The 16644-nt window shown below is 43.1% G+C and overlaps 1 protein-coding gene across 1 annotated transcript in view; it reads right to left on the bottom strand.

Annotated features, from left to right (window-relative positions):
- Nucleotides 1-562: 562 nt before the first annotated feature.
- The window catches only part of pudp (pseudouridine 5'-phosphatase), a 48879-nt gene continuing 32797 nt past the window's right edge, over nucleotides 563-16644 (bottom strand). The window contains 1 exon segment of the mRNA XM_052546025.1: nucleotides 563-739. Coding sequence (XP_052401985.1) covers nucleotides 563-739 — 177 coding nt within the window.

Genomic DNA, 16644 nt, shown 5'->3' with positions numbered 1-16644 from the left:
CAATAAATACTCATTTAGACAATAGGATACAATCCATTTAGACCATGTGCCCAGGTGCGCCAACCGGTTTCTTGTCGTTAAACTAGCAAAAGTGGATTCGGACACACCCTGAGTGCACCTGCACCATGTGCTTAAGACAGTGCGTTTAGGTCCTTAAAATAGGGCCCTTATAAACAGAAACACAAACACTCAAGACATCTGAAAAAAGAAAGAAAGAAAATGAAAACCCTGTAATTGGTTGAAATGCAAAATGTCAGTATGGCCTAATGGTTCGATTGAGGCTTATTGCTTAATCAAATTTGTCTCTGTGTTATTCGGGTTGTCAAAGGAAAGAGATTCAGAGTTGTGATTGTCAAAAAAAAAGCAAAAAAAAAAAAAATCGAAACAATCAGCATTCTGTTGTGTCCCTGAACAGTAAATCCATGGCTTACACAGACATAATGGTTGAGATTAGCTTCTCCTGTTTTTGATTGCAGGAGCTACACTGCAGCCTGATTCCATTTTTCAAAAAATGACAAGATACAGTGTAATGGAATTTAAATAACTGTGGTGATTACTGTGCTTAATGGTAGGCTGGGAGAGCGAAAAGTACTGGTCTGTACTCTTCCATGCTTCTAAGCAGCAACGTGGACTCCTGGGTGAGGCAGCGGTCCAGGTTATCGTCTGGGATCATCACCACCTGCATTCCAGCTGCCAGACCCACCTTTACCCCATTTGGTGCATCTTCAAAAACCAGGCACTGTGAAGGCAGAATCAGAATAGGCTAATCAATTCAAACATAAATGAATTCATGTACAACTCAATATACTGAATAGTTTGTACCAATACCAGTAAAATTCCATGGATCTCAGTACCAGTTTTGGTACCACAACAAAAGCTATTGCAGCTATATATATATATATATATATATATATATATATATATATATATATATATATATATATATATATATATATATATATATATATATATATATACTTGAGTAAAAGTACAGATACATATGGTAAAATATTACTCCAGTAAAAGTAAAAGTACTCCTTTTTCAATTTTACTCAAGTGAAAGTACAAAAGTACTAAATTTTTTATGTACTTAAGTAAAAAAGTTCTGCAAGATAGATGTTTGCAATTTTATATAGGCTACTTAATTAAATTTTATATTAGCACATTTTTTATAATCCTACTGCTCAAAATACCTTGGATTTTTTCAAAATAACCACTATATGGAGTCAAAATATATTTTTGTTGTTGATATAGACTACGCTGATGAGAGTAATGTTCACTGTGAAGCTTACACTGTGATGTACCTGAGAGAAAACAGAGATGACCATCTGATTTTCACCAGTAAGAACAAAGTATTTTAAATTTAGTTGTTTTACAGAACATCAAAGTTACAGTACAGACCAACAGTTTGGACACACCTTCTCATTCAAAGAGTTTTCTTTATTTTCATGACTATGAAAATTGTAGAGTCACACTGAAGGCATCAAGGGCTATTTGACCAAGAAGGAGAGTGATGGGGTGCTGCGCCAGATGACCTGGCCTCCAGTCACCGGACCTGAACCCAATCGAGATGGTTTAGGGGTGAGCTGGACCACAGACAGAAGGCAAAAGGGCCAACAAGTGCTAAGCATCTCTCGGGGAACTCCTTCAAGACTGTTGGAAGACCATTTCAGGTGACTACCTCTTGAAGCTCATCAAGAGAATGCCAAGAGCGTGCAAAGCAGTAATCAAAGCAAAAGGTGGCTACTTTGAAGAATCTAGAATATGACATATTTTCAGTTGTTTCACACTTTTTTGTTATGTACAGTGGGGATCGAAAGTTTGGGCACCCTTTGCAGGTTCTGTGAAAATGCGAGTAATTTTCAAAAAATAAGAGAGATCATACTAAATGCATGTTATATTTTATTTTGTACTGTCCTGAGTAAGATATTGTACATAAAAGATATTAACATTTAGTCCACAAGACAAAATAAATGCCTAAATTATTAAAATAACCCCACTCAAAAGTTTGGGAACCCTTGGTTCTTAATACTGTGTGCTGTTACCTGATGATCCTTGACTGTCTTTCTGTTTTGTGATGGTTGTGCATGAGTCCCTTGTTTGTTCTGAACAGTTAAACTGAGCAGCGTTCTTCAGAAAAATCTTTAAAGTCCTGCAGATTCTTCAGTTCCTGAAGCCCTATACCATCCCGCCAATCCTATTGGCCAAATGGCGCATAGCACCACCCTGCGCATGCGCGCGCATGATATACCTGGGTGCAGCGCGCCATTTCGCTCAGATTTCATTCCTTCAGGAATAGCGAATCATCTGTGCCCTATCGTCTCGCGTTCTCCAGCGATCTCTTCGAGCAGTGTTAACTCCTCTTCGCGGACGCGATGAGCTTTCGAAAATGTAAGGAGCCATGTACCAGGTACATCACGGCGGGGGACACTCATGACAGGTGCGTAGTATGTCTTGGTTTACATCACGCACAGGCGGCGCTTAGCGGCCTTTCTTCCTGTCCCCATTGTGATGGCCTGCGGCTCAGAGTACTGCGCTCCAGGGTGGAAGTTTTCTCTAATGTCGCCCTCGAGTCTAACCCCCGTCAGGTCACCTCTGCGACTGCCGAGGCACTGCACGAGGCGAGGGCCTGGGGTGACACGTGCGACATGGATTTTGTGGACAGCGCAGCGCTGGAATATTCTCCACATCGCTCGCTCTCCCCTACCCTGCTGCAGAATAAAACTTATACTGAGCCCGTCGTCTTCTCTAATGAGGATTTACTTCCCACACCGGAGGCATGCACCGCCATCTCCTTCGGTTGTGGACGCTATGACGACGATGTTTTATCCACCGCGGCCTCGGGGTCTGAGGACTTCGCGACCGACACTAGCCCTCTTCCTCCTAGCGGACAGGAGAGGCGTGTTTCCCCCTCCTACAGTGAGCTGTTGGATGTGGTTTCTCGTGCGGTGGGTAAATTGGGGCTAGACTGGGAGGTTGACAAGGCCGAGGCCCAACCTTCTTCCAAGCTGGACGACCGTTTTTTAACCAGTCGGACACCTACACAGCCCCGAAGGCCTTTGCCTTTTTTCCCGGACCTCCACCAGGAGGTTTCGAGGTCCTGGAAACAGCCATTTTCGGCGCGGATTACTAACGCCGCGGCCGCGGATTTCGCCACCGTTTCTGATATGGCGAACCATGGCTATACTATGATGCCCCCGGTGGAAGAGACTCTCGCCGAACACCTTGCGCCTAGTTCGGCCGCGGCTTGGAAGTCTCGCCCCCTTCTTCCTTCGAAGGCGTGTCGAGTCACGTCTAGTTTGGTGGGTAAATCCTACATGGCGGCTGGTCAGGCGGCTGCGTCGCTCCACTCTATGGCGGTCCTTCAGGCCTACCAGGCGGAGTTATTAAAGGAATTGGATGAAGGTGAGGGCATCACACCGGAGGCAGTTAAAGAACTGCGTAGAGCTACGGATTTGGCGCTACGCGCTACCAAACATACCGCTCGTGCAGTGGGCCGTACTATGGCCGGTTTGATTTCGGTTGAGCGCCACCTCTGGCTTAATCTCACCGATATAAAGGAGAAGGATAAATCTTTCCTTATGGATGCCCCTGTCTCCAGGGATGGATTGTTCGGTGAGGCTGTCACGTCAGTAGTGGAGAAGTTCAGGGCAGCGAAACAGCAATCAGCCGCTTTCCGCCAGCTGATTCCCCGCAGACCCAGGGAGGTCGAACGCCGGCAAGCGCCCGCGCGTTCTCGCTCAACCTCCTCTCACCGCCAGCGAGCAGCCTCTCGAGAGGAACCTACACCCATGGCGCCTCCTCGTAAGGACTGGGGCCCTAGGGTTTTTCCTCCGGCGCACCAGCGTCAACGTAAGCGTTTGAACCTGACCTCGACGGCTAAAGCCTCTCGTTCTCGGGTGCCGAATAGCAGCTCCTGATCCTTTTGCTGCTTGCCAGGGACTGTGCCCTCCGCTAGAGAGCGCTGTCGGACCGCTTTCGCGCATCCCACACTCTCATTGCAGTCCCCATGCTCAAACATTGATTGTCTCGCCGCTAACAGCGCCTCGAGCAACATTGGATCGAGCTGTAATGACAGACGCTCCCTCAGACACTCTGCGCAATCCTGCTTTCGGAGTTCGAGGGACGACTCAAGGACCCTACACAAACGGCCCGTTTATGACGGCTCACACAGCCGCCGCTTTTTCGCTAGCGGCAGAGCCCGATGTTCCATCTGTTGGCCTAATTCCTGCCGTGGACACGTTTCAGGATTATACTCAACGGAACGCAACGACTCCGGCGCATACGCTTCCCCGGTGCACGAACACCACGGGTTTTTCGTGTCCGGTCGTTTTAACGCGTATGACGGCGTTGCTGGGAGCGGAAGCTTTGAAACCGTTAATATTGTTTCGGGCCGCGTGGGAACGCTTGCCCGGCATTCCTCAATGGGTGTTACGCACGGTTTGTCACGGATACACCATTCAGTTTCGGAAAGGCCCGCCTCCTTTCCGCGGAATTCTTCCCACTACGGTGAAGTCTACGGAAATGGCGGTGCTGCGACAAGAAATGTCAGCTCTGCTGAGCAAAGGGGCTATAGAAGAAGTACACCCCTCTCAGATGGAGACAGGTTTTTACAGCCGTTATTTCGTGGTACCGAAAAAAGACGGCGGGTTACGACCCATTCTGGATTTACGCCGTCTGAATCTTGCACTCAGACCGAGCAAATTCAAGATGTTGACGGTGAAAAATATTCTGTCTCAGATCCGACCAAGCGATTGGTTTATTACGATCGATCTGAAGGATGCGTATTTCCATATTCAGATCGTCAAGAGACACAGGAAGTTCCTCAGATTCGCTTTAGAGGGCAAAGCGTATCAGTACCGCGTTCTTCCCTTTGGCTTGGCTTTAGCGCCCCGTACGTTCTCAAAGTGCATGGACGCAGCTCTGGCCCCGTTGCGGCTCCAGGGCGTTCGTGTGTTGAACTATTTGGACGATTGGCTGGTGATAGCGCAATCGCGGACTCAAGCACACTCTCACCGAGATCTTGTGCTGAATCATTTAAACAGCCTGGGCTTACGAACAAATTTCAAGAAGAGTGTTTTAACTCCCTCTCAACGGATAACTTTTCTTGGAATAGATCTGGACTCTCGCGCGATGACAGCGAAGCTTTCTCTCCCGCGCGCTCAGTCGATTGCGTCATGCGTGCGGCACTTCAAAGCGGGTCGCACGGTGACGGTGAGATTGTGCCTCAGGCTCTTGGGTCTAATGGCAGCAGCATCCCCCGTGATTCGTCTGGGATTGCTTCAAATGCGCCCTTTTCAGTGGTGGACGAAAAGGCGGAATATTTCACCCCGTTGTCTCCCGCATCGCACGATTTCGGTGACACGGCGGTGTGTGATGTCGCTGAAAATTTGGATGTCAACCGAATTTCTCCTGTCAGGAGTTCGATTGGGAATTTATGCTTTCCGAGAGACTGTCACGACGGACGCGTCTTTGACTGGTTGGGGAGCTGTGTGTCGAGGGCGACCAGCCCACGGAGTGTGGACAGCGGCTCAGCGCGGCTGGCATATAAACAGACTGGAATTACTGGCAGTTTTTCTGGCTCTCCAGTATTTCTCGGATCTGCTGATCGGCCGTCATGTGCTACTCAGATCAGACAACACAGCGGTTGTGTCTTATCTGAACCATCAAGGAGGATTGCGCTCTCGCCCCCTGTGCAGGCTGGCGAGGCGTGTTCTTCTGTGGTCTCGGGACAAGTTTCTCTCGATCCGGGCCATTCATGTCCCCGGGCGATTGAATTTCGGAGCGGATCTGTTATCCAGACAGGCTCTGGAACAGGGAGAATGGCGATTACACCCCCAGACGGTGGATCTTTTATGGCGGATATTCGGCAAAGCGAAAGTGGATTTATTCGCATCGAGCATGACTACGCATTGCCCGCTATGGTTCTCCCTACGCTCCCCATCGCCCCTGGGCGTGGATGCGTTAGCTCACAGCTGGCCCAGGACCAGTCTGTATGCTTTTCCTCCGATTCGTTTGATCCCAGCGGTATTATGCAGATTACGCCGGGACAGAGTGGAACAGCTGCTGCTGGTGGCTCCGCGATGGCACACGCAGCCGTGGTTTGCGGATCTGATCAGTCTGCTAGCGGGCTCTCCGTGGGAGATTCCCATCAGACAGGATTTATTATCACAAGCACAGGGGCTGATTTGGCACCCGAGGCCAGATCTGTGGAAACTGTGGGCGTGGCCACTGAGCGGAGTGCGTTAGTATGTCCCGGTCTTTCTGCTGAAACTACTGAGACTATATTGAGTTCTAGAGCAGCTTCTACGAGACGCTTATATGCTTTCAAGTGGAGACTGTTTACAGCCTGGTGTGGTAATCATAATGTGGATCCAGTTTACTGCCCAGTGGCTTCAGTGCTGGAGTTCCTCCAGGAGCGTTTCTCGGATGGCGTTACACCAGCCACTTTAAAGGTTTACGTGGCAGCCATTTCAGCTTACCACGAATGCATAGGCGGTGCCTCTGTGGGGCGTCATCCATTAGTTTCTCGTTTCATACAGGGTGCGCGACGGCTGAGGCCTTTCCGCCCTGTGCGAGTTCCTTCATGGGATTTATCCATTGTGTTGTTAGGTTTATCAGGGCATCCGTTTGAGCCCTTGGAGACCGTATCGGATAAAATCCTGACATTGAAGACACTTCTTCTCATGGCTTTATCCTCCCTCAAGAGAGTTGGGGATTTACAGGCTCTTTCTGTTTCACCCTCATGCATGGAATTTGCACCAGGCTCTGTGAAGGTGCTGCTGCGGCCCAGGCCTAACTATGTTCCTAAGGTCGCATCTAACCCTTTTCGCTTTCAGCAAGTGGTTCTGGAAGCTTTTTCGCCTGCCGAGGCCGGGTCAGGAGATCTAAGTCTTTGCCCTGTGAGAGCTTTAAAGACTTATGTGGATCGCACAGCTCCTTGGCGTGGTTCTGACCAGCTGTTTGTCTGCTTTGGACATAAAAGTAAGGGCCATGCAGTTACAAAACAGCGCATGTCCCATTGGCTGGTGGAGGCGATTTCTTTGGCCTATGAGGCGCGCGGACTCGCTTCACCCTTAGGGGTTAAGGCTCATTCCACTCGAGCTGTAGCTTCTTCTCAAGCTTTTCTCAGTGGCTCTTCTATGGATGATATCTGTGCTGCGGCAGGATGGTCCTCACCGAGCACTTTTATCAAATCCTACAGTCTGGATGTGAGGATGGCCCCTGGCTCCCGGGTTCTCTCCGCTTGAGCAGTTGCTTCCTCGGATCTCAGTTATCAGGTACGTCAGGCGTTTTGGTATATCGTTCCCATACGTGGTGACGTCACCGCAGCATCGAAGTGACCTATGATAGGGAACATCTCGGTTACGTATGTAACCTTGGTTCCCTGAATAGGGAACGAGATGCTGCGGTTCTGGCCGTTCCGTACCTTGATAACTCTTCATCTTCAGTCATGAAATCTGAGCGAAATGGCGCGCTGCACCCAGGTATATCATGCGCGCGCATGCGCAGGGTGGTGCTATGCGCCATTTGGCCAATAGGATTGGCGGGATGGTATAGGGCTTCAGACATTCGTCACACCAGAGGTGTTCCCATACGTGGTGACGTCACCGCAGCATCTCGTTCCCTATTCAGGGAACCAAGGTTACATACGTAACCGAGATGTTTTCCAGCATCTTTGCATATTTGAACCCTTTCCAGCAGTGACTTTATGATTTTGAGATGCATCTTTTCAGACCGAGGACATTTGAGGGACTCAAACACAACTATTTAAAAAGATTCAAACATTCACTGATGCTCCAGAAGGAAACAAGATGCATTAAGAGCTGGGGGGTGAAAACTTTAGGAATTTGAAGATCAAGGTAAATTGTACTTAATTTGTGTACCGGGAAACATACAAGTATCTTCTGTTGCTTACGAAGGGCAGAACTAAATGGAAAAAAATTATATTTCAACAAAATAAGAAACATTTTGCCATCTTCATCGTGTTCAAAAGTTTTCACCCCCCAGCTCTTAATGCATCTTGTTTCCTTCTGGAGCATCAGTGAATGTTTGAATCTTTTTAAATAGTTGTGTTCGAGTCCCTCAAATGTCCTCAGTGTGAAAAGATGTATCTCAAAATCATAAAGTCACTGCTGGAAAGGGTTCAAATATGCAAAGATGCTGGAAAACTGATGAATCTGCAGGACCTTAAAGATTTTTCTGAAGAACGCTGCTCAGTTTAACTGTTCAGAACAAACAAGGGACTCATGCACAACCATCACAAAACAGAAAGACAGTCAAGGATCATCAGGTAACAGCACACAGTATTAAGAACCAAGGGTTCCCAAACTTTTGAGTGGGGTTATTTTCATAATTTCAGCAATTTTTTTGTCTTGTGGACTAAATGTTAATATATTTTATGTACAATATCTTACTCAGGACAGTACTAAATAAAAAATAACATGCATTTAGTATGATCTCTCTTATTTTTTGAAAATTAATCATATTTTCACAGATTCTGCAAGGGGTGCCCAAACTTTCGATCCCCACTGTATATAAATAGATATATATATATATATATATATATATATATATATATATATATATATATATATATATATATATATATATATAATTCCACATGTGTTAATTCATAGTTTTGATGCCTTCAGCGTGAATCTACTATTTTCATAGTCATGAAAATAAAGAAAACTCTTTGAATGAAAAGGTGTGTCCAAACTTTTGGTCTGTACTGTATATATGACATGATAATAAGGCCTGAAGTTAGGAAGAACATTTTAAGGAAAAAAATTATAAAAAAAAATTCATAATGATTTTTTCCTTCTCAAATCTTGTCTGTGGTTTAAAAACACCCCTGGCCAAACGGGGTGCATCTCTTCCCACTGATAATTACTGTAGTTACCATGTTCTTAACATCACATCCTCTCTTTTCTAACCAGATGTAATCTATCTATCTATATATATATATATATATATATATATATATATATATATATATATATAGGTGGCTGAATAAAAATATTTGGACATTATTTATAAAAATTACATCAACTTAGCACCAACAAGCTTGTTAGCTAGACAGTTAGCATCAGCTAACAATTAGGGCCGGGACTCGGCTTTGTAATTAATTAATCGAAATTAATCGCATTTTAATCGCATATAAATATTTGACCTGAGAACAGTGAGAAGTAATTTTTTTCACATGGATTTATAGTATACCATTGAATAATGACTGAATACATAAGCTTAAGCAACAAAATATTGTTTATTTTTGTTCAACCAAGTCTAGCAGACCAGTGCAATTTTTGCCATGAAGTGTAGCAATAGCATATTTAGAAACAATTTAGAAATAGTACATTTCAGAAATTCAGGAAGCTTATAGGTGCTGGAACCTTCTGTAAAGTGTTTTTTTTAAGTAAAACACAATACTGTCAATTACATTCAGAACATTGGAAACACTGACTATTAGAAAACATCTCTCTGTTGCTTCAGAGGCCATAACATACTAAGTTCAACACTCAATAACCTTGGCCAAAACAATAAAGAGTTCAACATAAAGTGCCAGTTGCAACAACAAAATAATACATAGTTCAACATAAAGTGTAAAGTCCACGCTAGCTGCTATATGTTTTGCGTTGAGGTGATACTTGAGGCTGAAATGCGAAGCAAACGCTAGTTGGTGCTCCAGTATAATCGGTCCGCCGAAACTCATCCAGTGAGAAACGCTCCGCGGTGCAAAAATAAGTTATTAAGAATGCGGGATTTTTTTTTCTGTAATTAATTAATCTTAGTTAACGCGTTATTTTTTGTGTAATTAATTAATCTCAATTAACGCGTTAAAGTCCCGGCCCTACTAACAATATTTACTTATTTTCAGTACGATGAACATTCATGTCTCTCTACTCGTCTAGTTAATCCAAACAATATACATATGTATAACGTTACTGTCGATAAACAATATAAAAACAGACGTCACATAGGACATTTTAATAAAACTGTTAACATTACGGCAGCGGTGAATTTGAACGTGCATGAGTTATTGTATTTAATCAGTGTTATTTTATGTTTTTTTTGTTGTTGTTGTTGTTGTTTTTTTACCTAAAATTGATGTGTCTGCATCGTCTGCACTCGAGCATTTCAGTGGGCTTAAATAGATCACTCTTTACAACGGATTTAGTTTCCAAACAACTGACAGTTTTGACCTAAATATGATTTTCAGTTACAATAATTAATCCAAAATTTCGACATTAATAACTTACTTTTAGCAACGTCAGACGCACGCGCGCTCACAAGATCTTCCGGTTCTTACTTCTGGGGACTCGTCTCGCACTAAACGGTTCATTTGAATCAGTGAGTGGTCGACACCAGAACAGCTGCAATCGGATCATTCTAATCATAGACAGTAAAAGAAATGGACACAGCGACCCCATTGGAACTCAATTGAGACAAGTGAAGCCCATTTTTAGTGTTTTTCAGCACTTCCGTTTCTGACGCGCAGACTCAAACGAAGCTTGACGACGTCAGCAACCTGTCTGACAGATGTAAATCTTCTAAGTGGCTGTGCATGCAAACTGCCATCGTTAATCTTGCAGAGACGGCGAGCTTGAGCGGGGAATTCTTTGTCGTGAGTGAGCAGGAGTAAGTATTCTGATTAATTATTTTGTATAGTATTTTAAAATGTAACGCCAGTACGCCATATTAAGTTAATTGCCTGCGAGCTTCTCCTCCTGTCTGTACGGTAATGCGACAGAGAGACGAGTGGTTATGACGCAATCGTTAGCCTATTTTTTACAAAAACTGTTTATACGGGGCCATAATGTAACATAGAAGGTAATGTAGCCCTTTATACATTGTCATTTATCTTTAGAAATAAATAATGGACAAACGGAGTCTTTAAACGCCTCAGATGTAAGGTTATTCGCTGTCAAAGTGACGCCAAAATGAATGGGAGTCAATGGGAATGCTAACGCAAGTGAAGTTCTGCTAAAAGATGGTAGCCCCCACCCGACTTCAACTTCCAGTCGAGTTCCTTGCCCCCTGATTCTAATTCATAAACGAATCGTTTGGTGTGATTCGCGATCCGATTTAAAAGTTTATTTTGAAAAGATTCAGTTCGTTCATGATGAATCAGACACCGCTTCTGGGTGTCGGAGCACATGATATGTTATAGGGAGTAACGATATGTTTTATGAAATGTAGTGAAGTAAAAAGTACGATTTTATGCTTTGGAATGTAGTGAAGTAAAAGTAAAAGTTGCTCAAAATAAAACTACTCCAGTAAAGTACAGATACTTGAAAAATTTACTTAAGTACAGTAACGAAGTAAAGCTACTCCGTTACTGTCCACCACTGTATATATATATATATATATATATATATATATATATATATATATATATATATATATATATATATATATATTGTCACAGTGTCTGGTCTGTGTATCCCTGGGTGTCTACTAGAGGTCTCACTTTCCCTTATTTGGTCACCTTCCTCCTTGTTGTGTTAATTGATTGTTCCCCGCCTGTCTCCACTTCCCCCATCATCCTTTCGGTATTTATACCCGGTTTGTCTCAGTCTGTGTGACGGAGTCCTTGTTTAATGTTACAGTTATTTCATGTCCATCATCCTTGCCTTGCCTAGTGTTCATGTCTTGTTCATGTTATGTTTTGGATCTTCTGGTTTTGACCCTGCCTGGACTGTTTGCCCCTTTGGATTTGCCCTCAAATATTCAATTCAATTCAATTCAAGTTTATTTGTATAGCGCTTTTTACAAAACAAATCGTTACAAAGCAACTTTACAGAAAATTATGTTTCTACAATATTTAGTAGTAGCTAGTAGTTTGTGCACATTTGACAGGATTTTAGAAAAAATAAAAATAATAATAATAATACAAGACGTAGTCAGCAAGACGATGAACTATCAATATTATTAATTAAGTTATTATATGATTCAGTCACACATTTAGCAATAATTGTTAGTTCTGTTTGTTGATTCAGGGTCAGCATCATCTGGGGTCCTCTGAGGGTCAGCATCATCTCTTCTCAGGTGTTCTGGATCCAGACTGGAGCTTGTGTAAATTCTAGTTACCACGGGATGTAAATCCCTTGGCGAAACATAGAAACAAAATACAGACATCATTAGCATAGCTGCTGATCCAACAAAGTAAAATTAGTTTAACCCAAGCTAATGAATAAAATTGCACCTTTGATCAGATGCAACTACACTCACAATTAAAAAGATACATTATTTGAATGCTTGGCGAAAGAGATGTGTTTTTAATCTAGATTTAAACAGAGAGAGTGTGTCTGAACCCCGAACATTATCAGGAAGGCTATTCCAGAGTTTGGGAGCCAAATGTGAGAAAGCTCTACCTCCTTTAGTGGACTTTGCTATCCTAGGAACTACCAAAAGTCCAGCGTTTTGTGACCTTAGGGTGCGTGATGGGTTGTAACGTGATAGAAGGCTAGTTAGGTACGCTGGAGCTAAACCATTTAGGGCCTTATAGGTAAGTAATGATAATTTGTAACTGATACGGAATTTAATAGGTAGCCAGTGCAGAGACTGTAAAATTGGGGTAATATGATCATATTTTCTTGACCTCGTAAGGACTCTAGCTGCTGCATTTTGGACTACCTGTAGCTTGTTTATTGACGAAGCAGGACAACCACCTAGAAGTGCATTACAATAGTCCAGTCTAGAGGTCATGAATGCATGAACTAGCTTTTCTGCATCAGAAACAGATAACATGTTTCGTAGCTTGGCAATGTTTCTAAGATGGAAGAATGCAGTTTTTGTAACATTGGAAATATGATTTTCAAAAGACAAATTGCTGTCTAATAGAACACCCAGATTTTTGACTGTAGAGGAAGTAACAGTACATCCGTCTAGTTGCAGATTGTAATCTACAAGATTCTGTTTAGTGTTTTTTGGTCCAATAATTAGCATCTCTGTCTTATCCGAATTTAATTGGAGAAAATTGTGTGTCATCCAATCTTTTACATTTTTAACACACTCTGTTAGCTTAGATAATTGGGAAGTTTCATCTGGTCTCGTTGAGATATATAGCTGAGTATCATCAGCATAACAGTGGAAGCTAATTCCGTATTTTCTAATAATATTACCAAGGGGCAACGTATATATTGAAAATAGAAGGGGACCTAGGACGGATCCTTGTGGCACTCCATATTTTACTGATGATAAATGAGATGACTCCCCATTTAAGTAAACAAAATGGTAGCGATCAGACAGGTAGGATCTAAACCATCTTAGAGCCTGCCCTTGAATACCTGTATAGTTTTGTAATCGATCTATGAGTATGTCATGATCTATGGTGTCGAACGCAGCACTAAGATCAAGTAAGACTAGAAATGAGATGCAGCCTTGGTCTGACGCAAGGATCAGGTCATTTGTAATTTTAACAAGTGCAGTTTCTGTGCTATGGTGGGGCCTAAAACCTGACTGAAATTCTTCATACAGATCATTTTTATGCAGGAAGGTGCTCAATTGAGCAGACAACTTTTTCTAAAATTTTAGACATAAATGGAAGATTTGAAATGGGCCTATAATTTGCCAGTACACTATGATCTAGTTTTGGTTTCTTAATAAGAGGCTTGATAACTGCCAGCTTGAATGGTTTTGGGATGTGTCCTAAAGATAACGACGAGTTTATGATATTGAGAAGCGGTTCTTCGGCTACAGGTAACAGCTCTTTCAGTAATTTAGTGGGTACAGGATCTAATAAACATGTTGTTGGTTTAGATACAGTGATAAGTTTATTTAGCTCTTCCTGTCCTATGGTTGTAAAGCACTGCAGTTTATCTTTGGGTGCGATGGATGAAACTGAAGTGTTAGATGTTGTAGAATCTACATTCGCTATTGTATTTCTAATGTTATCTATTTTATCAGTGAAGAAATTCATAAAGTCATTACTATTTAACGTTGGTGGAATATTTGAATCAGGTGGCGTCTGGTAATTTGTTAACTTAGCCACTGTGCTAAATAAAAACCTTGGATTGTTTTGGTTATTTTCAATGAGTTTGTGTATATGTTCTGCCCTAGCAGTTTTTAGAGCCTGTCTATAGCTGGACATACTGTTTTTCCATGCAATTCTAAAAATTTCTAAGTTAGTTTTTCTCCATTTGCGTTCAAGACTACGAGTTACTTTCTTGAGAGAGTGAGTATTACTGTTATACCATGGTACAGTACGTTTTTCTCTAACTTTTTTCAATTTGATTGGGGCAACAGCTTCTAATGTATTAGAGAAAATAGTGCCCATGTTGTCAGTAATTTCGTCTAATTCATGTGTATTTTTGGGTACAAATAGCAGTTGAGATAGATCAGGCAGGTTATTTGCGAATCTGTCTTTGGTTACTGGAACAATAGTTCTGCCCAGACGGTATCGCTGCGACATATAGTTAATATCAGTTATACGCAGCATGCACGATACAAGGAAATGGTCTGTAATATCATCACTTTGAGGTACAATATCTATAGCAGTCAGATCGATTCCATGCGATATAATTAAATCTAGTGTATGATTAAAACAATGAGTGGGCCCGGTGACATTTTGCTTGACTCCAAAGGAGTTTATTAGGTCAGTAAACGCAAATCCTAATGTATCATTTGCATTATCAACGTGAATATTAAAATCTTCCATGATTAGTGCCTTATCAACTGTAACTAGAAGGTCTGAGAGGAAATCTACAAATTTTTTTAGGAATTCTGTATACGGCCCTGGTGGCCTATACACAGTAGCCAGAGCAAGAGATACATTAGATTTCTTTTGCATGTCTGACAGTGTAACATTTAGCAGAAGTATTTCAAAAGAGTTAAACCTGTATCCTGTTTTCTGGGTAACATTGAGAATATCACTATATATTGTTGCAACACCCCCGCCACGACCAGTCTGACGGGGCTCATGCTTATAACAGTAGTTTGATGGAGTAGACTCATTTAGACCAAAATAATAATTTGGTTTTAGCCAGGTTTCAGTCAAGCAGAGTAAATCAGAACTATTATCTGTGATCATTTCATTTACAATAACTGCTTTTGGTGTGTAATAACTAATATTTATGAGCCCAAACTTTAAAAATTGTTTTTGTTCATTTACTTTACATTTTTCTGGTTTAATTACGATAAGATTTTTTCTAGATCCTACATTATATTTATATTTATATTTTGACCTCACTATTCGGGGAACAGACACAGTCTTAATAGGTTTTACAGCGCAAGTACTTTTAGCATTTAAGCGGTTGGAACAAAACTCATCATAATGGTTATTTGAGAATTGACTTACTAGTCACATGGAGTGAAGTGTCCTGGAGATGTTGTCAGAGAACAGCTACTCTCCGATTCTGCTGGGGTGTAATCCATCAGCGCGAAACAGTCTAGGACGCTCCCAGAAAAGATTCCAGTTATTAACAAATAGCAGTTTCTGTTCTTTACACCATGACCACAACCATTCATTTAAAGCAAAAACTACTGAACCTTTCGTGTCCTTGTCGATACGTGGGCAGTGGTCCTGACACGACGATCGTCGCAGCGGGCGTCGTGCTGCGAACCGTCTCGATCAGGCTCCTGAAGTCCCTCTTCAGCGTCTCCGTCTGCCGCAGCGTGGTGTTGTTAACCCCGGCGTGAAGCACGACCGCTCTGAGGCTCTCGTCGTCCTTCAGGATCTCGGGTATCTGCGCAGAAACATCGAGAACACGAGCACCAGGCAAACAATGAGTGTGCACTTTACCTTCGGCTAACGTAGCACTTACGTGTCGGACGATGGAGTCTCCGATGATCACAGCGTCGCATCCTGTCTCGCGGAGGGGAGCGAAGCGGTTCTGGATGGAGATCTCGAAGGCAGGAGGGGGAGAAGTCGTCGCCCGGGACCCGGCTCGCGTCCTCCGCTGTGGATGCACCCAGGGTCCGTGGTGTCCCGGCGTCGCAGTGAAGGACATCTGGGAAGATCGCGTCCTGGGTGCACCGGGCCTGCGCAGAGAAACACACGGAGTAAATGTGGTGGGACTGTTAACAGCACGCTGTATACTTACGCCGGACTTGTGAGCGTCAGCCCGGGATGATTCCAGCGCGGCTCTACGCTCTCTCAGCTGGGCCTGCCTCTGTTCCAGGTCGCGAATCTGCTTCCCCACGGCCTCGAGCTCGAGCTGCACAGAGTGGAGACATTCATCCGCCATTAAAGCAAGTAACAGTGAGTACAGCAGTGGTAATGTGTGTGAATAGAGTATTAGCAATGTAAGCGCAGTTAGCAGCAACCACGCTTGCTGATGCTAATTGGCTAAAAGCTAATAGCGGACCCGGGAGATCAAAATAAAACTAGTGATAGCGAGGCGCTCTGATTGTTTTTGTTGTAGAATACAATAGAGGATATATTCACGCGTTATATAAACGGAAACGATGATGTATAAAATTGATTTTTAAGTTAAAAATAGTCAATGAAAAGAATATAGTGACGGAGCTCAAACGCAGTACAGCCGTCAACAACCATCAAATAAACACCATACCAGCAATTGGATCTCTCTCTCTGTGTTTCCAGTACACCGATCGTGACAGAAGGACTCAGTCAACACGAGATCCAGCGGTATGTCGTTTTTCCATTCTCCAGCCAAGATGGCGGAGCGGAGAACAAGG

Source organism: Carassius gibelio, chromosome B1 (assembly GCF_023724105.1).
Source record: "Carassius gibelio isolate Cgi1373 ecotype wild population from Czech Republic chromosome B1, carGib1.2-hapl.c, whole genome shotgun sequence".
Taxonomy (NCBI): Eukaryota; Metazoa; Chordata; class Actinopteri; order Cypriniformes; family Cyprinidae; genus Carassius; species Carassius gibelio.
Note: the sequence above shows the minus strand (reverse complement) of the source record. Positions and strands in the feature narration are given on the sequence as shown.